Source organism: Hydra viridissima, unplaced genomic scaffold (assembly GCF_058129835.1).
Source record: "Hydra viridissima isolate aposymbiotic clone 2 unplaced genomic scaffold, HvirCarnegie_v1 scaffold_4, whole genome shotgun sequence".
NCBI lineage: Eukaryota > Metazoa > Cnidaria > Hydrozoa > Anthoathecata > Hydridae > Hydra > Hydra viridissima.
Window position 1 is genome coordinate 10,845,523 of NW_028324303.1, and position 25,250 is coordinate 10,870,772.

Consider the following 25,250-nt stretch of genomic DNA (forward strand, 5'->3'; position numbering starts at 1 on the left):
AACAACCTAAAAATTGTTTGTATGAATTTACAATTTGAACTTATACAATTATACAATTTGAACAGGCGTGAAATTAATAACTAAAAATGAAGGAAAATAAGTTACAACTAAAGAAAAGAAGAGGACATGCACTTACTTTACAAAAGCCGATTTAACTATCAATTAAAATACATTTGATAAGAACTTAAGGTCATTTTGTCTTAAAGCAACGCGAAAGGGTTTCATTATTATGCAAAATTGTCGGAATATCTTTAACTAATAGCAAATTTGCCGGTTTACAGTATAGAATTAAATTTAATAGATAAATTTAATTTTGGGAAATTTATCAAGATGAAAAAAAAAAAAAAAAAAAAAAAAAAGCAACAACATTTAAAGCACGTCGAAGATTTATATTCATTAAGGGATTTTTAATATTATTATATTATTATGCAATATTACATTAGCATAAAATACGCGTTAGTACCAATTAATTTCAAAATAAATCTTAGGAGTACAAATCGTAACCTTTGCGACCTAAAACTCTTAGCAGCAAATATATACTTCGTGACGTGAAGCAGAAAAGATCGTTCCACTTTTTTTTAAATATAATTTTTAGATAAAAAAAAGTCAAAGCAAAACCGCAGGAGTGAACTAATTAAAAACAGCGTTATCAAGAAATAGCGTTGATGTTACGTCAAAAGAAAAAAACCTGATCAGATATTTATAAAATCTGTAAAGATTTTTTTTAAAATTTCAATTAAATCATTTATTTGAAACGTGCTTAAATTAGTCTTTTTTTTTTTTTTTTTAACATTCAATTTCTCATATTTGTTTAGGTTCATACTCCTCAAAGAAAAGACCAGACAAGCGTAAATAAACGCGCTCGGTCACTTTTTTTTTCTTCAACCGCAAACGCCCAAAATCGTCTGAAAAGTTCAGTTAATACCGCGCCACGCTTCACATTTTTAAACGCGACGAAATATAATAAAAATTATTTCTATCATTCGTTTAGAAATTTCGTTAAAAAGATGTTATCAAAAATATTCAAACATGACTGAAGATATTGACTTCATGATGGACTGTTACAGCTTTCAAGGTTATTCAAGCAATGTAAATTATCTCAGAAAAATTATTCTTAAACGTCATCTAATCATATAAATTCAGTTAAATTTAGACATTTTTTTATAATTGCCTCTCATTCCCAGCATTTTTTTTACTTTTAGATAGAAACGAGGTTCACATTTTATGTTTCTTAAAATTGACTTTCACCGAAAAATTCTAAACAATTTTCAAATTTTATATAAAAAGTATTTAAAAAAAAAAAACTTCAGCAAAAAACTGTTTCAATTTTTTTGACATAAAAATAAAACGTGCAGGTTGCTAGAACGTGTTATCGTAATAATAAAAAATCATATAGCGGAAAATTTTTCTCTACGCTAAAAAATGGACGGAAGTATTTTGAAAAAAAAAAACAAACGTTTATTTGTGTATTAATAGAGAGGTAGCCAAAATGTTTTTATTCAGAGACCGTATTCTATACACGAACTTATAAAATATAAAATTCTTAACACTGTGATTGTGTACAAGTATTAAGAAGTTTTTTTTAGTGTTCTGTCGGGTTGCACGTTTTTTAAACTTTAAACCGAATGCCAAAAGCGTAATAAATAATTTCATCGTGATGCGCACTCTATCAATAAGTTATGCTCGTTTGATCTTATACTTATTTTAACCGTAAATTGTTTTAAGACGTTTCCTCCCTGTTTTTCCCACCATCCCCTTGACCTTGTCAATCAATTGTAATTTTAATTTTACTCCGTGAAAACTTATCTTATCGATCTACGAGGGACAACGTGACGGAATTCAAAAAATTTTTTCCTATAACAGACTAAGATCCATTTAACATATCAGTTAAGGCTCATTAAATATGGTTCTGATAAATTCTTTTTGAACCCTCGCCGCAAAACTTAAACAACTGATTGTATAAACACTCCACCCCCCCCCCCTAATATAAACTCCCCCACCCCTAATTTTTGGAAAACATCCTTGTTTATGCTGATTTAATTTGTTTTTAAACTCTTCAATGAGTGCTTTTTTCTTAAAATTTTTTAAAAAGTTTTAATAACGACAACACCGACCATCTTCATCATTACAACAAAATTCTTCAATTTTTTTTTATTTGGGAAACACTTTGATATTCGTTTTCAAAGATAACATGACATCTTTCACCACGACGTGTACCAAGCAATAAATACCATGTGATACTTGCTTAAAGCTACTTGTCTCAGATACAAAATAATAAAAAATAAACCGCGTTAAAAATAATCACCCAAAAACTTTCAATGCCAATTTTATCGTATGTCACAATTTACTACAATTTATAAAATGCAACAGTTTATGAGAATTTTTTTTTTTTTTGCAAAATAAAGCATGTTTGAATTTGTTGCGCAATCGTAACAAATTCACGCGCATTTAGAAAATAATGAAAGAATTTTAATTCAGGATCATATGAGCACAATGTACATCAAAACAATATGACATTAAATAGGAGAACGGTAATCACATTAAATCCGACAAGCCTTTAAAAATTTACTATAGAGTATAAAAGTTTACTCTTTAAAAAAAAAAAAAAAAAAGAAAGAGAAAAGGATTTAAGTTTAATCTGTTTAAATGTACAACATAAGAAGACTAAGGTACATATAGTTAAACAGATAACTGATTAAATGTAAAACACATAAGAAGACTAAGGTACATATATTTAAACAGATAACTGTTTAAATATATGATAAATATATGTACCTTAGTCTTATTTAGTTCACTCCTGTGATTTTAAATCTTGGAACCTTTTACATAAAACTGTGAAAGTTTATCGATAAATCAACATAAAAATGTAAATATTAATCTAGAGTTTTAGGTGTGAGTCATGACCTTACTTAACAACAGGCCGTCACGCAGGCCATAGGCGAAAACTGCAGGTAGTTTTTAAGAAGTAATACTGTAAATGGCTGTTGATCTTTTATATTTAAGACTAAAAATATGTTTAAGACTAAACATTACTTTTCAATTGTTTAACGATTTAAGACATGCAATCTTTACATGGGTGGCAATGGGCTATATCACGTAAGCATCAAAATTTTGTATTCTGGCTAAAAACGAATAATAACGAATAATAATGAATAACTTGATTAAGTATTTCGACATGCAAATTTATAAAAATTCATAAAAACATTTGCGATACCAAAATTAAATACCTTCTCTATAATTTTGTTGAACTTATCTTTCAAAAGTAACGAGCGGAAATATTTCAAACGCAATATGTGGAAATAAATTTGTAACCAAAAATTTCTGCTGCTTTAAACGCATTAAGAAGATCTATTATAATTTCATAAAATTCTATTCATCTAAAAAGGATAACATAGAAGTTTGTAATTTATTTGTTAGAAACAGAAAAACTGCAATCCAATGCACTATACCAAGCGTACGAACTATCGACAATGTACCGTCTTGTAAATATAGTGGTCAGCCAATATTTACAGCTATAGAAGAAAATATATTTAAGTCATATGTTGTAAAATCATTTGAATTTAGCTTTCCTGTGGATGCTTTTTACTTAAGATGCATTGTATATTTTGACAAAAGGAGCGTCATGATCGTCATGATCGTCATGCGTCATGATAAACACCGCAGTTTAAGAATAATTTTCCAAGTAATGATTGCATGAGATCTTTTCTGAAATAGAAAAGATCTCATTTTTATTCGTTATTGATTTAGAAAGGAGCTCAATAATAAACCATCTGAGAAAAACTGGAATTACGACGAAACCAATCTTGATGATAGAAACAAGAAAATGAAATGAAAACAAAGAGTGTATGTACCCTGAACGTGTTGTAAATTTTACAAAAGCCTCAGTCTCTGTAAGAGAATTGTTATCACCATATGCAGTTTAAAAAGCATCACAGCATATATGGATAAAACATGGGCCATAAAAAATACATCACAACTGATATAAAAGCGGTTGTTTTGACTCTACTTGCTTTGAAGACCGGTTTTTCTTATTGCTCCTCTCAAGACTCAAAAAGTTCAAGGCAAACATGTTATTATTTGCGGCGTTGCACTTGAGTATTACAATTTGTTCATTGAAAAAGGAAATGGCTAATACAAACAAGCAGAGATCATAGAACAAATTGCAGCTCCAAAACAAATTTCAAAAAAGGGAATATATTTATTTCCAGAACTCGCTACAATATATAAGTTATTAATTTCAAAAAATAATTTGATAACTGGATGAGTATAGGAGCTTATTAAACGATATAAAAATTAATATTTTATAATTTTTTTCTTCCTATTTTTATAAATCAAGGTCCTTTTATTATGGTTTAGTTTCGTTAAGCTGATGTAATACTGGATCTAAATCCCATTACAAGCATGTTGACACTTAAGCTTAATACATATTATCATAGGTGCAAAATTAATGTGATTGATAGTGGTAATCATTTTTGTGCATAAGAGTCATTGTTTCAGGAAATAGCCAAAGTATTAGAAATAGCCAGGAAGTAGCCCCATTTTTAAGGTACTTAAGTTTTCAGAGAACTGAATTTTAAAAATAAAACTGTATTTGTAAAATAGAGGAGAAATACTAGAGATGCGTCTAATATTTCCTCTAAAGAATTATATTAGGATTCCCTGCGAATTCTTTAAGATTTAAGATTTATTCAATTATAGATTACACTGTATATTTTATTACCTAAATTGTGATGTACCTAAATTTCTTTTTCAATGCTTACAAAACTGGTAAAAAGGATAAGAGGGCCATGAGATTTCCTAAAAATATTACAGGAACTGACTGACCACTTAAGCAATTACTTCTCATGATAGACACTTCCAAGCATTATTATACCTCCAGACATTCTTTCATTCCTCATTCCAGTACCACACTTCACTGAGTTTCCCATTCTTACTATTTGATTAAATAATTACAAAGGGACTGACATCTAAAAGAGGACTACGGCAGTGTCAAAATGTTCTTGAGTGCCTTGAAGAAGATATAAATAGAAGAAACTAAATTGGAGACTAAAAATGGTGTCAGTCCTTATGAGCCTCCAAGATGGGTTAACAAAGTTTTCCTATTTCCTTTGTCTGAGTAAGCACATTACTACCAAAATAACTGGCAGCAGACTGAATTCTTGGTAGGGAAATGGGAACTGTTAACTAATTAATAGAACTTTGGAAGATGTTGATGTCACGAATGCATACTAAGTTTGACCTCATGGAACAATTTGTCACAGCTCTATACAAGAAATCTTTAAAATATTTCAAAATCTCTTTCCAAAACTTTTTGAGGCAAAAGTTAAGGTTGGTATCTTCATTGGAATAACAAATAAAGATGATAGAACGTGATGAAATTGCTAAGAAGCTGAAGAGAACAGAGAAAGCGGCTTAAGACAGTTTTGTTGCAGTGGTTTATGATTTTCTGAGAAGTTGCAAAGGTGAAAGCTACTAGGTCTGATTCAGACTCTCATAAAGAACTATGCTCACATTGAATGCAGAATGCCTCTTAAAGTCCATACCCTTGATGCTAACCTTGGCAAACTTAAGAAAAAAAATAGGGGATTATGCAGAAGAACAAGACAAGTGATTTCACTAGGAAACTAGACTTTAAACACCATTACAAAAGACAATGTATTGAAAACATGACTATGTTTGCAGACTTATTTTAGAAAGCGATTTGCTACTTGAGTTTCTACTTCAAATTACTTGTCAATTTAGATTTTAATACTTTTAACACTAACTATAGCCATTAGTGTCAAAAGTTTCAAAAACAATTTAATGTTAACAATAGATAATAACATTAAAAAGAAAATAATGCAAAATACTTTTGAAAGACTATTTAAAAAGAAAGAAAAGAGAGATAGCAAATGAAATAGCAAAAAAAAAAAAAAAAAAAGATAAAAAGAATAAAAAAAAAAAAAAAAATCACTTGTGCATATTTGCTGTCTACCGATAGGTCGAGTTGAACTATAGCACTTGACAAATTCTTACAATAGCCAGTACGCAACAAAGTTGGTTTTATTGAATAGAAGTCTAAAGAATTCTCCTCGCTACCAACTGCTAACATTAGGCCATCTTGGGAAAACCTGTAAAAAATTATAATTATGATGCTATAACACAAAGATCATATAATTATTATAATACAAAGCCCTTTTCTGAACTTGATGTGACTTTGTAAATCAGGGGTTGTTTTCACCATTTTCTATTCTTATATGGGATATGTAGGATAGGACTAGATAGAAGTTGAAAATTGGTTTTCACCAAAGCTCTACTAAACCTCTATTAAATTTATTGGTTAGCGTAAAAATATAGAGAGGATTACACTAGAATGTTTGAAACAAGGAAATTTAACTTCAGTTCAAATGCAAAAATCTGAAAAACCTTTAAAATTTTTCTCAAAATTTTTTCATACAAACTTCTATATACTAACTATTGACAAAATGCTTTAATTAATTTAATAAAACATTCAAAAAACTTGTCATTTTGCTAACCTAGGTATTGTTTTGCATGCTTAAAACTCATTCTAGTTGTCCATTAGCACTTTATCAATTTATAACAAAACACATTGTGTTTAATGAAATATTAGTCTCTAAGTGCAAATCACCTTATCGAAAATTTGTAGCTTTTACAAAAAGTTTTCTAATACTCCCACATTTAATCAGCACCTTCATGAAAATTTGAACTGATAACCTTAAATTTATCAAGACTGAGCCTTAAGGTTAAAAATTCTCTAAATATTAAAAATTTTAAATTCAATTTAGTGTTCATTTCTATGTACTTGAAAAACACAAGTAGAAGACTAAAAATAAGTAAAAACTATTGAGTTTTTAAAAAACATTATTTTCACCTTATTTGTGTAATGGACTTGTTTCTGTCTCGCTTTTTAGTTAGAATTTGCAGAGAATTTGTGTCTAAAATATAAAATTCTCCATTTATTGTTCCAATTGCTACAAATTCTCCATCAGGCGAGAAGCAACAGCACCGTGCTGCTATGTTGATTTCAACTTTTTTTAACAAAGACTAAATAAAAAAAGCAAAAAATTATAATAATATGCAACAAGAAATGCATTTTAACCAAAACATGCAAAGTTGATAAAATAAAACCAAGTTAAAAAAACCATAGTTTATAAATAAAACAAAAAAAGCAAAGCAGGTTTTTCACCTTAGATTTTAAATCCCAAGTTCGAACTGTTTTATCATCACTTGAAGTAACAAAAATGTCTTTTGAAGGATGGCAAGAAAGACCCCAAAGTTCTCCATCTCCATGACCATCCATCAATGTCTAAAGAAAAAATATTTTTTAAGCAACAGTTCAATTTTTTTTGCAAATTAGAAAAAGAGTAAAAATGATTAAAAATAAACCTCAATAATCCCTGTTTTTTCATTTATTTCAAAAATGTTATTATCTTGGGTTCCAACAAGTATAGTACCCTAACAAAGCAAGAAAGTAAAAAACGAATGAGCCTAAAAATACAACTTAACATGTTGATCCTTTCATAAAAGCATAAAAAAAACTTTGTTTTAAGTGATAAAAAAAAGACAGACTTACTTTTTTAGTTCCCCGGAAGACTGAGCGAACAATTTGATTAAGTTTAAATGGTTTACAGCGTTTCATTTCTTGATCCCATAGTTTTACAGCAGAACTATTCTGGTCACTTAATGAAAAATATGCAGATGATGAAAAGTCATACTTTTAGCAATTAGAGTAATTCCATGTCAACTCAATGAGCTGATTATCCATATTTCTTTTACTTTGTTGAAAATTGGTAATGTGGACATCAAATTCAAAGTTGTTCTCAAGATATTCAAATATTCAAAATTGGGTGTCAAAATTTCTCCAGGATAATTTCTCGATTGAGTTATTCAACTGGACCAAATTTCAACAAAATTAAAAAGCTTTTAAAAGATTGCTGAGTTGATCTGGAATTACTCATTAGTATGAGCTGATCTGGAATTACTCATTAGTATGAAGAACATTTTTTTAAGGATGTTTTTTTTTTTTTGAACAGAACATCAACTTTTTTTTAAAGAGATTATTTTAAATACGTCATCTTTTTATAGTTAAAAACTTAAAATTTTGTATTAGCAACATAATCATTTGCTTACAAAAAGTAATATCTGAAAGAGAAGGTTTTTTTGACTTAAGTGTAAAATATTATTATTGTTTCTTTTTTTTTTAAAGCTATAAACTTAGTGATATTTAATTCATATAAAATCAAAAAAGTTAAATAGGTGATAATATCATGTCAATTTATAAATAAGCAGCATAAGTACTTACACCTTATCCTTTCCACCTGTGACAATCAAACCATCTGTTACCGTTGTAAACATGCAGAAAACAGGACCAGAATGGACATTCTTTACAATCCGTGCTAATAAGTTTACTGACCAGATGTAAACATCTCCACTCATGGCTCCTGTGAATGTTGTATCATTCTATACACAAGTAAAAATAACATAAAATATTTTTAATAAACTAAAATATTTTTAATAAACTGTTTAAAAAACTTCTTTAATGTTCAGAGCTAAAAGTATGAATGATAGTATGAAAGTTATAAGTTGGCTGTTAAGAAACAAAGTAATATAAGCATACAAAAAGAGTTTAAAAAAAGTTAATTTGTTCTATAGTTTAATAAAGAAAACATATTTTTTCTTAAATAAATTTTTTAAAATCTTAAGTTTAAACTTACAGGTCCATATGCAACTGACAGCATTGTTTGATTACTAGCTTCGCCACCATATACTGATATGTTTCCTTTTTTTGCTACTAGAGAACCTCCTGTCACATTCCACCATGTTACATGCTTAATACCACATGTAACAAATGCTGTATCAGAGTCAGGACGAAATTCTCCAACAAATATACGCTTATTAGACCCAGGACCACAAGCTACCTTTGTACCTTACAAAGTGCATCAAAATTTTATCAAAAAGCTTCTATATAAAAGAACAAAAAAAAATCTAAGAAAATCATTAGAAAAATCATTAGAAAAATCATTAGAAAAATCATACCATCAATCCACTTCCATATAGCAATAGAGTGTTCATTATCAAGACCAATAGTTAGGAGGTATCGCCCACTAGAACTAAAATTTACTCCGCATATACCTTTTGTATGATAACCTTGTAAGATAGAAAGGGTTTTTAGTGTGTTTGCCTCCCAAATATGCACTGAGGGATTCACACCAATTTGACCTGATGCAATTACATCCTATTGAGACAAAAGACTTTTAAAATAAATATAAGAAGCATTTTTTTAACAAAGAGCTATTTTAACTGTTATAAGCTTCTACTAAAACTTCATCCTTGTTACTACTTTAACCCTAACTTTACCTTATATTTTGGATTTCGATTTACTGTCAAGCAAATTACATCATCATTGTGCTCGATGTAGAAGCTTTGCTTTTTTTCATTCAAATTATAGATAATGCAGGTTCCAGCTGCTGGATAAACAATGCTTCCATCTGTCAAATAATGCAGATTGTTCCGTGAGTCAAAACCACGATAGCCATAAACAAAATCAAGTGTAAGATCCTTCAAAAAGGTAAATAAAAAAAGTAGAAAAATATTCACATTAACATGGATGTAAATAAAAAGAATATCAAAAGTCATATTTTTAGAATAGTTATACATGAAAAACAGTTAAAATATACATTAATCTGAATGGCACTTTTATTTGCATCCTTGGTTTGCACTATCACTTTCTCTGGTTCACCACGATTCACTTTTCTTACATAAATGAAATAAAACAACAAATGTTCTTATAACAAAACAAACAAATCAATCTGGTTATAATATATGAAAAAATTTGGGATTTATATTTTGAAAGATACTTTAGAATGATGGTTAGTTTTAGAGTATTGCTTACACTATTATAAGAAAACATTTAAGTAACTTTTTTGAGAAAAAAGGGATTTTAAAAAGATCATTTCTAAAATGCATAAATTAACTGAAGGATATCGATGATTAAAGTCAAACAAGGAAAAGACAACTAAAAGCAGATCAAGTATCCTCATTGAATACAGGGAATCACTCAAACAGTATTATTCCTTTATTTAGATATAATTTTTAAAGTAAATTGTTACAGGAACAATTGATAAATGTTGAAATATTCTGATAAGGAAACCTAGTGTTAGTTGGGTTCAAAATCTGTCCTAAGACTGCCAGCTGTGGCAGTTAATTTAATAGCATTCTTTTTAACTTAAGCTTTTGATTATTCTTCTTTTTGACCAATTTAAATATTGATAGAAAGCATACTGATATCAAATAAAATTAGTCAATCTTCAAACTGTTTTTATCACATTCATGGTGGACAATTATGAAATCATTTAATAAGAGCCTTTGAAAACTTTTAGATCATTAAATTATTGGTTCTCACAATACAAAGAAAGTAGTCATCTAAAAAAGGAAGCAAAACATTTTAAGAAAAATTTCATAAACACAAAGTTACATTACCAATTTAAAATTAAAAAAAGCTTAATACAAAAGCAGCAATCAATATTCAGAGTTTAACTCTTTTAAATATTACTTCAAGAATACTGTATACAGCTTTCTTCTGAATCAAAATTGGTCAAAAGTTCCTTCTTCCAAGTTTCACTTTCTGTTGGGGTCTGTCAATCACATGACATGTTAAGGTAAAAATGCATTATTTAAAAAAAAAAAAAAAGATACAGTTAATATTTCATTAGTTAAAAAACAGCATTTCCATTTCTTTTTTTTACTTAGAGATTGATAATATATGATCAACAAAACTTCAATTATTTTTATGACAAAACTCTGGTTGTAATATACAGCTAAAAAAAATACAGCTTTAACAAATTTTTTAAAAGGTCATTTTCTTTAGATTAGCTATTTTACTAAAGCTGTTTATATTGTGTCTTGCATTGCAACTCGTCAAATTTTTCTGGGGTATCTTTTAATAAAACTTAAGCTACTTATTTTCACCCTAAAATAATGCAGAAAAAAAATGCAAAAAAGAAATTTAAACAACAACTTTTCTATAGTAATTAAAAAGATAAACAAAGAATTTCTAAACTCAAAGTATATTTACTTTTTCTCTTCATTTGAAACAACTTGAGATTGAAGCTTATTTCCAGAAGATTCTCGTAATGGATTTGTATATATTTTACTCAAATAATCAATATTTTTTTCACGCTCCACATCACTGTCATATCCAGATTCTACTTCTGAATCTGAATCAGATTCTAAAGTATTCTGAGTACATGCTTCTTTGGTATCTAAAGTTGTCCATACCATTAACGAGCTATCAGCTCCACCCACAGTCAAAAGGAAAGTATTATCATGAGACCAACGCACATTACAAACATGTGCTGAATGACCATTATATTTTTTAGACCTCGCATTTTTACCCTGAATCATAAAAAAAAATTAACAAAACATTTAACAAAACAAACTAGCGTTTGAAAATCATTTCATACATCAGTTTTACCGTGCAGGGAAATTCATACAACTTTAAAAACCCATAATCATCTCCAGTAGCTAGCAAAGTTCCATCTGTGGATAAATGAGCTGCATTAATATCTGATACATCAAAGTGTGGAGCCCATATTCCTTGGCATTCTCTACCCAAAACACAAGTCCATGAAAACCATTTCAATTTGTCTAATTGTATAGAAGGTATAGCTTGTCTGGCACCACGTGGTGCTTCAAAGTAAATTACTTCCTTTTCCCCAGTATTAACTTGGAGCAATTTTCCTAATGCAAAAAACAGAATTTAATGATATGAGCATTGTTTTATCATTTAAATGCTTTTAATTTACATTCTCTAAGTCTCTTACCTCGAGTATCCCAGTCAATATGAGTGATATAGCTTGAAGAACCTTTGCATATCCCAACTCTCTTGCTTGACAAAATGTTATATATATCAACAAAGCTGTCATGTGATGCAACTGCCAAATACTTCCCTTCTTTTTGCATCAATAAAAAAAAAAAAAAAATCATATAATAAAACTAAAGAAGAAATCAACATCTGCCAACACTGATGAGTTAAGTGATTAAAACTTCGTATAGAAGTTTTCCTGAACTCTAAAAGTTGTTTTTCTTAAAAATTGTTCCTTAAAAACTACATAACTCAATATTCTTATAGCTGCATAATAACAAATTTTCATAATACAATTAAAGAGGAAAGATAAAAAACCTGGAGAAAATTTTATATCAGAAATTTCATCTTTTCTATGGTGAAAGCTACAAATGTCTGCTAAAGTGTTGCTGTTCATAACTGTAAAGCTTCCATCATTAAAACCCACAGCTAATGCGCGCCCATCAGGAGAGTAAGCAACACAACGCCCAGGTTTTCCAAATATTTTCACCTTAAAAAGTTGATGCTTGAAAATATCCCAAACGCGCAAACATTTATCATCACTCATTGTTGCACAAACATTTTCACTAGGGTGTTGGGCTAGTCCCCAGACCTCACCCTCACAATGACCCTAAATTACACCAAGAAAATTAATTTATAAACCTTTGTATGACATAAAATATTTTTAAAAAAACAGCTTTAAATCTGAAAGCTGTAAAAGAGACAAATCAAACCTGGACTAAAGATGTAATTGGGCCACCTTTATCGATCTCAAGAATCTAAGAAAAAGTATAACTTGTTAATCTATAAGAACGCTACATAATTTACTTTGATAAGTTTAATTCCTACATATCTAATAAATATTTTAAATTACAAGGTGCGGCAGCGATTTGCGAACTATATTTTGGCTAAGTTTTGCAATGTAAGTAAAATACTTCCGCTACTTTTTTTTGTAGGTTAATGTTCAATGACCGACTCAGATTTGAATAAAATTATGAAAAAACATTTTAGTTAAAAGTTTTACAATGGACGCCAAAAGAACTGAAGTTTTAAATTTGATTCAGGGGGGGGGGGGGTTTCCCTGCATGTGAAGACATTCCCAGAAAACAGTTATATCTTTCAACAGGATAATGTACAATATGGCTATTTTCTGGCCCAAACACCTTTGGTCACCATCCAGCCCTGACCGGAATCCCCTTGACTATAGTGTGTGGAGTGTAGTTGAGAATAAGGGCTGCAAAAAGGCCCACTCAAGTGTCAAGTCACTAAAGTCATTAATTACCAGTGCTTGGAAATCAATCTCAAGGGACTATATAATCAACACTTGCCAGTCCTTCTGTCCAAGGCTTGAGGCAGTGATCAAAAAAAAAAAAGGAAACATTTAATTTTAAGGTGGGAAAAGTATTTATCTTCAACTTTTCTTCTATTAATATTCTATGAATATAATTTTTTAGTGCCTTAAAAAGTCATTTGGAAAAATGTTCTCAAAAGTCCTCAAATTGCTGCCGCACCCTGTGTTAACATTTTAAACAGATAAATTTTAAAAATAAATTCACACTTACTTCACCATTTTTTGTGCCAACAAGAATTTTTCCTTGTCCAAGTGTAACAGCACGTATAGCTGGGTTGTCATAGACTAAAACATCTTTAGGCTGACCAGATGCAAGACTTGATTTATTCACTTTATAGGTCTTTAAGCATCTCGTCATTCCCTCATCCCATAAACAAACTGATCCATCTTTTCCTCCTGATACAAAACCCTAAAAAAGAAAATTAATAATCATAATTTTTTAATAACTAATTCATAACTTCTTCATAAAATAACATTTATAATCACTAATCACTTTTTTGTAAAGCAAAAATCATAACCACTTTTTTGTAAAATAAAAATTATAACACTTCTTTATAAGATAAACAAACTTGAAAACATTTTAAATATCATCAACAGTTTTACTAACACCTTTTCAAGAGCATGAATCGCAAACACTGGGCCTTGATGTGCTTGCACAGTAGACTTTAAAACTTCTTCATTCCAAATGTAAACAAGTCCACTTAAACTTCCTGAAACAATGACGCCTGGAGATTTAGGGCATGTTACACATAGATGAGAGTCTACTTTAGCTAATTTTCCATATATTCCACGTTTACTTGTTAATCCACCTCCAGCTTGTGTCCAAAACTTTATATGACGAATACCAACAGTTACAAGTTTATCAACATTGTTCGAATCCCAACGCACTTCAAAAATCTTATCTTTATGAACACTGATTAAAAGATTTTGATTTGTTATGCCCGAAAAATTTAATATATAACAAATAGTATTCCCTTATATGAATGAAGTTGTAATATCACAATGTTAAATAAGAATGCATCTGATGTAAAAATGTGCAATAACAAATTATTTAGATATATAGATTTAAAAGTGATGATAAAGTCTTCTGTATAATGAAAAAATTTTCAAAAAAATTAACTACTTGATTTCATGTATAAACTATCACTGTGGTGCAAACATGATTTATGAGAAAAGTTGCACTCTTTTATTATGCATTCAATTATTTATAACTGCGTTATAAAAGTGATTTATGTTAAAGTTTACATTCTATAACAATTGTACTTTTAAGAGCAGTTTATAAGAAAAGTTGATCTCTATTACAGCTGTGCTACAAAAGTAATTTATGAAATAATTGCATTATGATAAATGATTACACAATTATGATTTCATTCTATGATAATTGTGTTGTAAAAGCGATTTATAAGAATGGGTGTACTCTATTATAAAAGTGCTACAAAAGTGATTTAAGAGAGAGATTGCACTCTATGATACCTGAAGTGAAAGGCTAACAGCAACTACAAGCAAAACAGAAGAAATAACAAGCTATAATCATATTATTCTAGTCTATATGTTAAGCAGTGGTTATAATAAATCAAGAACAAGCTTAACATACCTTGCATTTGAAAGTTTCTCCCCTCTTCTCCAATCCCATATAACAATACTGTGATCGCTGTCTAAACCAATACTAGCTAGCTTCTTACCATCAGCTATAAGCACATTTATTTTTAAAAAAAAAGAGATTTAAAACAAAGTTTGAAAAAATTTAACAAGAAACTGATTCCATAAATGGTCAAAGGTGACTGGTATAAAAATTAGGCATAGTATTTTTATTTAGGAACTCACCAGAGAAATCTAGAGCACAAACCCCACGAGAATGTTGTCCTTTAAGAATGGATAAAACATTCAGAGTTTCGGTATCCCAAATATGAATTGCAGGATCTCTTCCTATCTAAGTTTCGGATAATCAATATGTAATTAACAAACCAAAAATTTTTCAACACTTTTATAATTCTAAAATATTATTTAAATTAAAAAAAAACAACATTTTAAGCAATAAAATCACTAAAAAATGGATTAAAACAAATTAAAAATCTTTCTACAACTTCAGCATTTTAAAAAAAAAAAATAGGATGAAAATAGTAAAAAAATTTAACTAAAACTACTTCACTCATTACTAATCTTCCAAAACTGTAGCACTAAAAAAGATCTTTACAGCTTTGGAGATCAGAGTGCACTGGACTTGAACTATTATAAACTTTTTCTGAAGATTAAAATACAATTTTTATTCATATATTTCTTATCAAAAAACTGTATCAGCATTCAACTTTGCTCTAAAAAAAAATGAAAACAGAATTTTTAATGCAAAATTTAAATGATGAGTAACTTAATCATCATGAAAAAGAAAAAAAAAGGATGCAATTCTTCAAAGATGTAAAATGTTGTAATGATAAATTGCTACTGTTGTGCTCAGACATGAATCCATACTACTGAGATTTTTAATAGAAAACTCAAATCAAACTACAAGTAAAGGTGATGTTGAAATCAGAGTCTTAAAAGAAAAATAAGCATAGTTTGCATTATGAGAGCTAACACAAGGCTTTTTAGAGAACCACAAATATCTGAACTACAAAACACTAACTAAAAACTAAAAGAACATGGGTTGATTCATGTCTTTGAAAATATATTTTTTGTATTTGCATCTTAATTTTTTTGAGATAATTAAAGGAACAACATTTCAATAATGTAAAAAGGATACCAAAGTTACTAGGATGCAGCATAATAGTCTCCTATTATGCTGCATCCTAGTAACTTTGAAACAACAATTGATCATCAAAGAAAAGTGCGATCTTCAAAGCTTCTTTTTTTTATTGTCTAATTTTAATAAATGTATGTATTTTTAAAAATTTGATCCAAATAAATATTAGATTAGATTATTTTTCTCTCAACATTTGCAAAAAATCAAACCAAACTTCTAACTCTATATATATAAAGATAACATATAATGAAAAAATGCAAAACTAAGATTATTTCAGAAAATTTAGATGTTTGGCTAAAGCTCAGTTTTGGATGATTAAAAAGTCAGTTTCAGACTCAGGCTCAAAATATACATAAGAAAACAACAATAAAATTAAAATAAGCAAATTTTGTGTTGCAGTGTGTAATTCTAACCTGACCCGTAGCAACAAAATCCTTGATGGGATGCAATGTTAAACAAATAATATCATCATTATGACCAAGGTAGAAACGCTGCTTATTGGTTGTCAGGGTGAGAACAATTCCTACAGCAGCAATATGGTACACAATTTCATTTGATTGAGTGTAGAACAAATTATTCCGACAGTCATAACCACGATATCTAGCAGTGAAAAGTTATAAATTATTATCACATGAAAATAAATTATTTATCACTAATGCAAATTACGTAAATATATCTGGTAAGCAAGGATTTCAGACAAAGGTTCAGTTAGTAATTGCATAGAATGAAATTAACAAATCTAGATATACCACATGAAATGTTTATGAGAAATAGTATAGAACAAAATCCCAGGTATTTCACAGCGGACCCAGAAAGCAAATATTTGGGAAATAGAACTATGACTGAAAAAAATTATGATTGAGAAATCTAGTACTATGAACACACAATTGCATCCCACAATGGTGAGATATTTTTTGCTAACTTGGGCCACAATCTCTAAATAAGTTTGGAGGATGTAGTTGGGTAATTCAGTCTAAAATTGTTACATCAGATCTTTTCAGAAGACAGTGAATCACATCTGTAAGTTGTTCTAACTTATGAAAATAAAACAGCAGATAATTCTATATATCTTTGTTGTTTACCTCCTTAATTAATTTTTAAGGCCATAACTATTGTTAAGAATTGTTAATTCAGCAGAGTGTTGAAAGGCCCTGTGGGGAGTATGATTGATGCACAAGCCCATGATGTATTTGTAATGATGAAAGTTGTCAATTTTTATTTTGGATCGGGAAAAAACTAAATAAAATGTTAAACTGATTTAAAAGTATAAGAGTAACATGCTTTTTTTGTACATAGGAGTGCATATATCACTAATGACTGGAAGTTAATTCTTCAGAAAAAATCTGCAACCTTGTGACCCAGTTGTAAATGTTCTAACAATGATTGCAATTCTCAGTTTTGGTTATGATTAATCTTTTTAGAGGTAACCCAATTACTGGTTAATACTTTACTTAGGGTATTCATTATTGACAAAATTATTGGTGCAATGTATTAGTTCATGTGTTCTCTATTTTCTCATTTGATGACCTAGTTCAGTAAAAAAATTTATTCGATTTATATAAGATGGTGTGACATCCTACATTTACACATTTTACATTTTTATTTTCTGTAATTCATTCAGTTTTACTTTATTTATAATATAATTAAAGAAACTAGCAGTGAAATAAAATTAACATCTTGTTAATCTCACTGGTAAATTTTATTCCCAACATTTAAATATTTTAAAGAAGAACCATTATCATTCAAGGTTTTTAAATCACAAAATGAATTTAAAATTTAATTTTTTTTGACTGCACCAACTATATATTAAAGAAGAAACGTAAAATTTTCCAAAAAAGTACTTTTGCAATAATTTAGGCTAAAAAAATTTTTTTACTATAAAAATTAATGAAAATTTACATAATTATGTTAGAAATACCTGTTTATAGTAATTGTTTTAAATTCACAGCTATTTAAGTAATATATTCAAAAAATCTATTAACAAAATATTGAAAATAATGTTTCAGACAGTTTCTAAAGTCAGTTCAAGCAAGAAGTCTCCTCAAAATTCAGCAGATTTTTAATGGTGGATAAAATTTGCTACCTTCAAAATGATCTTTACTTAAAGAAGAAAAAAACATTTTTATTTTATCTTTCCACAAATTAATCTTGCTTTCAAAATAAAATATTGTTATTCATTTTTTTAATAATAAATTTTTGGTTTATTTCAACCTCTGGTTCCACTGTGAGTTGGTTAAAATTATAAAAAGAAACTAATAGATTACAGTTTGAATTACAGATAGTGATTGGTTTCTGTACTAGCAATAGTAATAGTGATTGGTGTCTATACAAAAAAAATCTATAGCATATGTGGTATGGATACAAAAGAAAAATACTTTGTGATAGGTAAAAACTCAAACTTATATTGTTTGATTTTATTTATAGACATAAAAATATACCCAAAAACATGGGTGAGCTTTACACCTCTCGAGGGTGCAGGAGGACGTGGTTGTTTTGATTCTTTAGATGATGTGTTTAATTCTCTCTGTACTTTAGGAAGATCTTCTTTATAGATCTCTCTATCATAATCTATGCTTATTTCCTAAAATATCAAAACAGCTCATTTAAATTTTTGAAAACCTTTAAAACAAAAACCTCTAAAAAATCAAAAAAATTTAAAATAAAAAACCTTTTAAATATCAAAAAAACTTCCAAAGTTTTTTTCATTTTAAAAAAGTATAATGCATTAAAATTTAATATCATAATATCTCCCTTTTTGACCTTATTAATTTTCTCTGAGCCAATAAAATCCTCAGCCTTAATCATCAACAAAAAAAAGTTAAAAATGAAAAAATCAAAGAAAACTGCAAAAAAAAAAACCTGTTCTATGTCACTGTCTATCGGATTGACATCAGAAAGATCAGAATTGCTTGCTTCATCATTTGAATCAGGATACAGCCCATCTGAGACCGTTCCAAAAACTAAATTATCGTCTTTATATCCCTCAGGAACTACACGCCATTGAAATATTGCATGATCTGCACCTCCGGTTGTAACAAGATACAATCCATCATATGAAAATCTGACATTTGTCACATGAGCTGAATGGCCATTGTATTTTCGAAACTTTGCTCCTAAATTATTGTAAATATGAAATTTATCATAAACATGATATACTAACATAAAGAAATTATTAGTGTAGAAATTATGAGAATTTCAAAATAACCTTGGAAAACTTTTTGAATTTTGAAAAATACAACAGACCTTTGTTAATACATGGAAATCTAAACAGCTTCACTAAACCAAAGTCATCACCAGTTGCAATAACCCCTTGTTGAAAATTTGTGTCTGTAGCATTTATATCTGTTGTATCACAGTACTTCTCCCAGATACCATTAACTTCAGGTCCAAGTATTGATGTCCATGACTGCCAATGTATTGCTTCAATTTCTTCAGAATTAGTCACTGCTTTACCTGGATGGATAAATATATCATATAATATATCATAAAATATACAAAAATATATTCTACATTCATTATACATTTCATATAGGTCATTTAAAATTTCTAAACTAATCAAAACTTCATGAAAGGTTGACATTTTCTCATTTCATCACTAATCTTACTTAAAGGTAGCAGAAAAATCATTTTCATTTTCAGATTTCAGATCTTTAAATCAAACTTAATTCAAAGCAAGTCATGTTACTTTAAAAGAAAACTTGAGTCCTTAATCATCAAAACTTTTACTTAAAATTTTCAAAAACACTATTGTTTAACATATTAACCATGCTTGTAAAAACTAATTCTAAAAAATTATTACAAAAATTACAAAAATACAATTTCCAAGTGTTCGTAACAATAAGTTTTATACTAACCAGGTAATTTAAAAAACAAACGCTCTGAAGCAGCAGAATTAGTTTGCAAGTAGTTACTGTCTTCAGACCAATCTATATGTGTAATGTTACTTGTACTACCTTTGCATTGACCAATCCTTTTGTAACGATCTCGAACAGAATAAATGTCCACAAAGCTATCATTGCATCCAACTGCTAAATAAGCACCATCTGGTGAATAGCGCATCTCATGCAAAACATCTTTACGGTCTTGAATATGGAATAATTCTGAAAGCTCTCTACAAAGTACAAGAAAGATTAATAAAAATTTGATATGAACTTTTGATCAATCTACTATGTTTTAACAAACTTGCAACTCTTAAAAAGAAATGTTTTTATAAATCCATATGAATTCACCAAAGTGTAGTATTTTCTTTATGAAACCCCATAACCTCAGAAACAACTTTTGATTCAAAAAATAGACATAGACACTGATGTAAAACCTCAAATAATAGTAGTTGTTTCTGAGAATCTACCTGAAACTCATGTAAATGTTCAGCAAATCTGGTCTCTCAATGAGGCTAATAATGTTAAGCCAATCATTTCTTGGAATTTGAAAATGGCAAACATTCTATTAGGTTTCTAGGCATATTCAATCACCCATCCTTGCACATAGTGTAGTATTGATTTGAAAAGCCTTGAAAACTCTGGGGTCTTATAAACTTTGCACTCTATTAAAGCTAGTTATCAAGCTTTCGAGAACTCAGGAAGTGCGTTGGCTATGACATTCATATGCTGATGATTACTAGATTTGATGACACTTTATTTTCAGACATCATTCCTCAAACGGAATTACACATTTTGTTGGATGTTGTTAACCACTTGTTCCAGATACTGAAAAATGATGAGCAACTGCTGATCATTGGCCAGATTCTTTAAATATTCAGCAGAGTTCTACTGTGGCAAACATTCAAAGGGAATGATTGTCATAAACTAAAAAAAATGTTGATGTTTTTCAACAATGAGCTGAGAGAAGTTCAGTATTCCAACTATTTAAGGTCAATGAAACACGAAGTTCAACCAAGTGGTGAGTACATGTTTTGGCTCTAACCTTAAAGATGATGTCTTGGAAAAGATTGATCAATCCAAAACATTTATCTTGCAATGCCAAATGGAAGTGTGACTCCTTAAGTTCATGCTGTCTTTCATAAACCTGAAGTAATTAATTTTTTCACAAAAATATGCCTTTAGGGCTGTTCAGCAAGCAGTTGAAGCAGCACATCAGGATTTTTATTATTACTGGATCAGGTACAAAAGGTCAATCACAGACCAAAAAATTTTTCTAGTTTTAAATAGGCTACAGCAACAAAAACAAAATTCTAGTAAAAAATGTTTTTCTCTTAAGATCCTCTTATTTTTGATTAATTCTTTGTTCTTACTTTTTAATTACTTTAAAATGGTGTCATCTTTTTTCACAACTTTTTTCTCAAAAATGTGTTTAGATAAACCTTGCATGTGCTGAATGTTTACGAAAATAAATTTTTTTAAAAAAATTTCTCTATTTTCTCAAAGTTTGGATGCCACATATAAAATACATATATATTTAAAAAACTACTATCTCTGAAAAACCATACTCAAGCTCTACTATATATCTCATTTAGTATTATCATCAACAATTAGTCTGAACAAAAGCCTATTTTTCATATATATATACTTATCTTTGTCATGCTAAGTTTGATTGGTTGGTCACCAGATGAAAAGTATTGTAAAAAAAAGAAGTTCTTTACAAATCCAAGAGTTAGTAAAATTATTTTGGGATCAATAACCATCATAGTGGTGAAAGAACCGGTGAAAAATGTTACAGACAAAAAGTGTTAAAACAAGATAAAAGTAAAAATATCAATAAATCAACAACCATGTAAGTTATTTGTTTGAAAGTTTATCTACTTACAAATATAGGTTTTAATATCATATCCACTGATTTTCATGTGGATGTTGACAGTAAATGAGATTTAAAAAGCATTTATCTAACCAGGATTTTAAAGTATGAAAACAGCAGCTTCAACAGTTTCAAAACCAATTTAATCCTACAAATGTCATTGTTAGATTTCAAAGTTTCCATTTCTGAACAGTGGAATGTTTACTTTCACCCAATGTTGGTGGCACTTTTGGGTAAGCTCATAGGGTCTTATCCCTATTTTTGACAACAGTGATGAATGCATTTCATATTGCTTAAAGCTAAACCCCTTTTTTTGTAGGGGATATCACAGTTATAGAAAAATCTATTATAAGCATCTAAAAAAAAAGTGCAACTTTAAAATGACAAACATTTTTTTCAACATAAATTATTACTTTGATGCAGAAGAAAGATTTAAGTTTTAATTTATTCTTTTAAACAATATATTAATTTACAACAACTCATTAAGAAAATGTAGAGCAATTTATGTAGAAATATTCAATTAAGATATTGGTTTTTTTACTGAATACTTTTATTTAAAAAGCCTTAAAAATTTATGAAAAAGACAGTAAAATTTATTTAGGTTCATTTGTTAATCAGACCCACCATAAAACCTCATAAAAGTAACTTAAATGAGTTTTCAATATTTTTTGCTTAAAAATGAAAACGATCAATGCATCAAGTTGAAGCAACCATTATCAAAATTTTTATTTGCTGAATGGACCTTTTTTGCTACAAGGTTTGGCAAACAATTATTTTTTATGGTTTTGGTATTTCTACAAAACCTGTTTCCAAGGTTTGTCTACAAAATTGTAAAGAAAATTAAATTGAGAGCAGACAACATTTTTCAGCTTTTGTTAGATTTTTTGCTAGATTTTAAATATCAATTAACAGAGAAGATATTTTTTTCAGGTTAAATATTTCAAAGTGTAAATGAAGAGGAAAAAGTTGCAAGCATACCATTTACGCATACTGATCATTCAACAGAATCTTTTTTTCTGACTTCAACCTGAAGATTGGATTGTTTTTCAGAAGTTGTGATATATAATTTGATTTGGTGATAGTATATTGTTCAGTAACATACTAAAAATACTTAAAAAGTATTTATAGAGAAAAAAGATTGCAGATCAAAAGACATTTAACACCTTTGTAACCTAATAAAAACCTACCATTTTAATAAAAACCTACCATTTTTTGCTCTTCATTGTTTCTACATTAAGGATTAAAATTACGTTTTTTTTTTTCTATTTCTTACATTTAATGTCTTACATTTAATGTCTTACATTTAATGTCTAGATTACTATTTCCTACATTATTGTCTCTTACTACATTAATGTCCTACATTTATGTCCTACATTAATGTCTAGAAAATATCATGTTAAAGAATTTAGTAAATTTAATTCAGAAAAAAACCACAAATACTTTCTTTTGTATTCTAAAGTGTATTTCTTACATTTCTTAATGTATTTCTTTTTTTTTTTTTTTGGATTCTTGTGTAATTACTGAATCCATTTATTAAAAATAGTACCCTAATTTTTTCCCATGATAAACCCAGATCCTAAGCAAGAAATATTTCTACATTTTAATTGATTTGCTTTGAATAGTTGTATTCTAAAATGTTAAAATAAAACCTGGATCTTTTTTGTGAATCAAAATTACAACTTATTATGCTAAAAATAAAGTTTTTCACTTACAAGTTGGTTTTTTTTATAGATGCCTGTGTAAGACTTCAATATTTGTGATACATAAAAAAGGGATTTGGCTTTTAGAATATGAAATGCATTCATGAAACACTTCAGGATTATTTGGTACACTTTTAAAAGTATCCAATTATTAATCATTTATAAATAGCTTATAAATGATTAGTTGTAATTCCACACACCCCCCAACATTTTCTCACCCATCTTTTTTGTACAGAACAACTGTAAATTTTATTGTCTTTGTTGTTATTTCCTATATATTGATATCCAGAATATAACCAACAAATGCATTTATGTAAACATGAAAATCTACAGCATAAAAATACAATTTATGAAAAATACATTGCATGTAAACATCTACAGCAATAAAAAAAAACAAAAAAAAAACTTAGAGTTGAACTCCCATTTCAAGTTTTTGCTGCAAATATAACCGTAGCTCATTAATTAAAAAAAAAAAAAATTACATAAATTAAAGACCATCTTCTGCTTTCTTTTTCTTTGCAAAACTATTTTAAACTATTGATATAAGCAAATGTGTGTGTGTGTGCGTGCGTGTGTGTGTGTGTATATATATATATATATATATATATATATATATATATATATATATATATATATATATATATATATACATACAATCAAACTTTTAAGTAAACTCTTATAAAGATGTAGTAGAGTAGTAGAAAATTTGGGCTTAAATTTTTAAATCAAGAACATTTAACTTACTATTCCTAGATATTGATATATATATAAAACAATAATAACAAAAATAAAAAGGTATAATTATAAAATAAATCCTTCTTGAAATATTTAATTAAGTAGGATTCTGCTATAGAACTATTAAAAGACAAACCTCCCTTTAAGGACTCGAAATGAACCATCTCCATGACCTACTGATAAATGACTACCATCAGGAGAGAAAGCTAAACATCGTGTTGTAACATCAAAAGTTGCTTTTCCAATTAACTCTTTATTTGACATATCCCACAATCTATTTATAAATTTACAACTTATAAATGAGTTATAAACTAAAACCACAAAACATACATCTATAAAGCTACACTACTGACAAAAAGTTTGAGACAGTATATGTAAATATTGTATTGTATTGTTTTTTTGATAACATTTGATATTGCCATTTAAAATAAACAATGACATTATGATTACTAAAGTGTGAGTTATTTTCTGTCTATTTTAGCATTTTTATTTTAAATGTGGTATTAGTATGAAGACTTATTTTTCAAGCAGGTTCTTAAATTTGAAAGTTAGAAATTTTTAGAATTTGTCTTCATATTACAAAATTTTACAACCCAAAGGAAATGGGTAAAAGAGAAAAAGAACTGGGACAGAGAGAGAAAGAATACTTGTTTATGTGGAAGAAAGTTATTCCCAAGTCTAAGTTGCAAAAAAAATTAAATTAAAAGTTTCTTGATGCTGCATACAGAGAATGTTACAATGATTCCACCAAAGTGGATCACATAAAAGTAAGAAACAATCAGGAAGGCCAAGGAAGACAAGAAATTAAAAACATATTATCGACAGATAGAAAACAACTGAAAATATATCAACAGATAGAAAAAAACTGAAAAAGATAAGAGCCCAATACAAACAATTTAATTTAGTACAGGTTAGCACTTCCACGGTAAAAAATCATTTAAAGAAATTCAGACTTCTTGTCAGAGTGGCACCTAGAAAGCCACTACTGCATCCAGTTAACAAAACTAAACAATTAAATTGGGCAAACCTACATCAAAATTTAAAATATTTAGTTCCAAACCCAGAGTAATTGTAAGATTTCCTGGAGAAAGATACTCTGAGAAATGTCTGGTACCTACAGTTAAACACGGTGGA

General features: G+C 28.6%; 1 protein-coding gene across 4 annotated transcripts in view; it reads right to left on the minus strand.

The window, feature by feature from the left end:
• Positions 1-25,250, minus strand: part of LOC145183394 (echinoderm microtubule-associated protein-like 6) — a 46,562-nt gene that overhangs the window by 5,568 nt on the left and 15,744 nt on the right. For 2 of the 4 annotated variants that reach the window (XM_090084522.1, XM_090084525.1), the window contains 25 exons: positions 24,253-24,390; positions 19,785-20,041; positions 19,174-19,383; positions 18,790-19,043; positions 18,369-18,511; positions 16,344-16,530; positions 15,018-15,123; positions 14,788-14,881; positions 13,803-14,106; positions 13,405-13,602; positions 12,577-12,621; positions 12,182-12,473; positions 11,823-11,951; positions 11,474-11,739; positions 11,075-11,394; positions 9,678-9,753; positions 9,358-9,558; positions 9,037-9,235; positions 8,715-8,926; positions 8,303-8,460; positions 7,574-7,679; positions 7,387-7,455; positions 7,187-7,306; positions 6,872-7,044; positions 5,954-6,110 (listed from right to left, as the gene is read on the minus strand). In XM_090084522.1, coding sequence (XP_089940648.1) covers positions 5,954-6,110; positions 6,872-7,044; positions 7,187-7,306; positions 7,387-7,455; positions 7,574-7,679; positions 8,303-8,460; positions 8,715-8,926; positions 9,037-9,235; positions 9,358-9,558; positions 9,678-9,753; positions 11,075-11,394; positions 11,474-11,739; positions 11,823-11,951; positions 12,182-12,473; positions 12,577-12,621; positions 13,405-13,602; positions 13,803-14,106; positions 14,788-14,881; positions 15,018-15,123; positions 16,344-16,530; positions 18,369-18,511; positions 18,790-19,043; positions 19,174-19,383; positions 19,785-20,041; positions 24,253-24,390 — 4,414 coding nt within the window. Of the gene's footprint in view, positions 1-5,953; positions 6,111-6,871; positions 7,045-7,186; positions 7,307-7,386; positions 7,456-7,573; positions 7,680-8,302; positions 8,461-8,714; positions 8,927-9,036; positions 9,236-9,357; positions 9,559-9,677; positions 9,754-11,074; positions 11,395-11,473; positions 11,740-11,822; positions 11,952-12,181; positions 12,474-12,576; positions 12,622-13,404; positions 13,603-13,800; positions 14,107-14,787; positions 14,882-15,017; positions 15,124-16,343; positions 16,531-18,368; positions 18,512-18,789; positions 19,044-19,173; positions 19,384-19,784; positions 20,042-24,252; positions 24,391-25,250 lie in introns of those variants that run through there. The other 2 variants (XM_090084526.1, XM_090084527.1) reach the window with 2 other exon arrangements.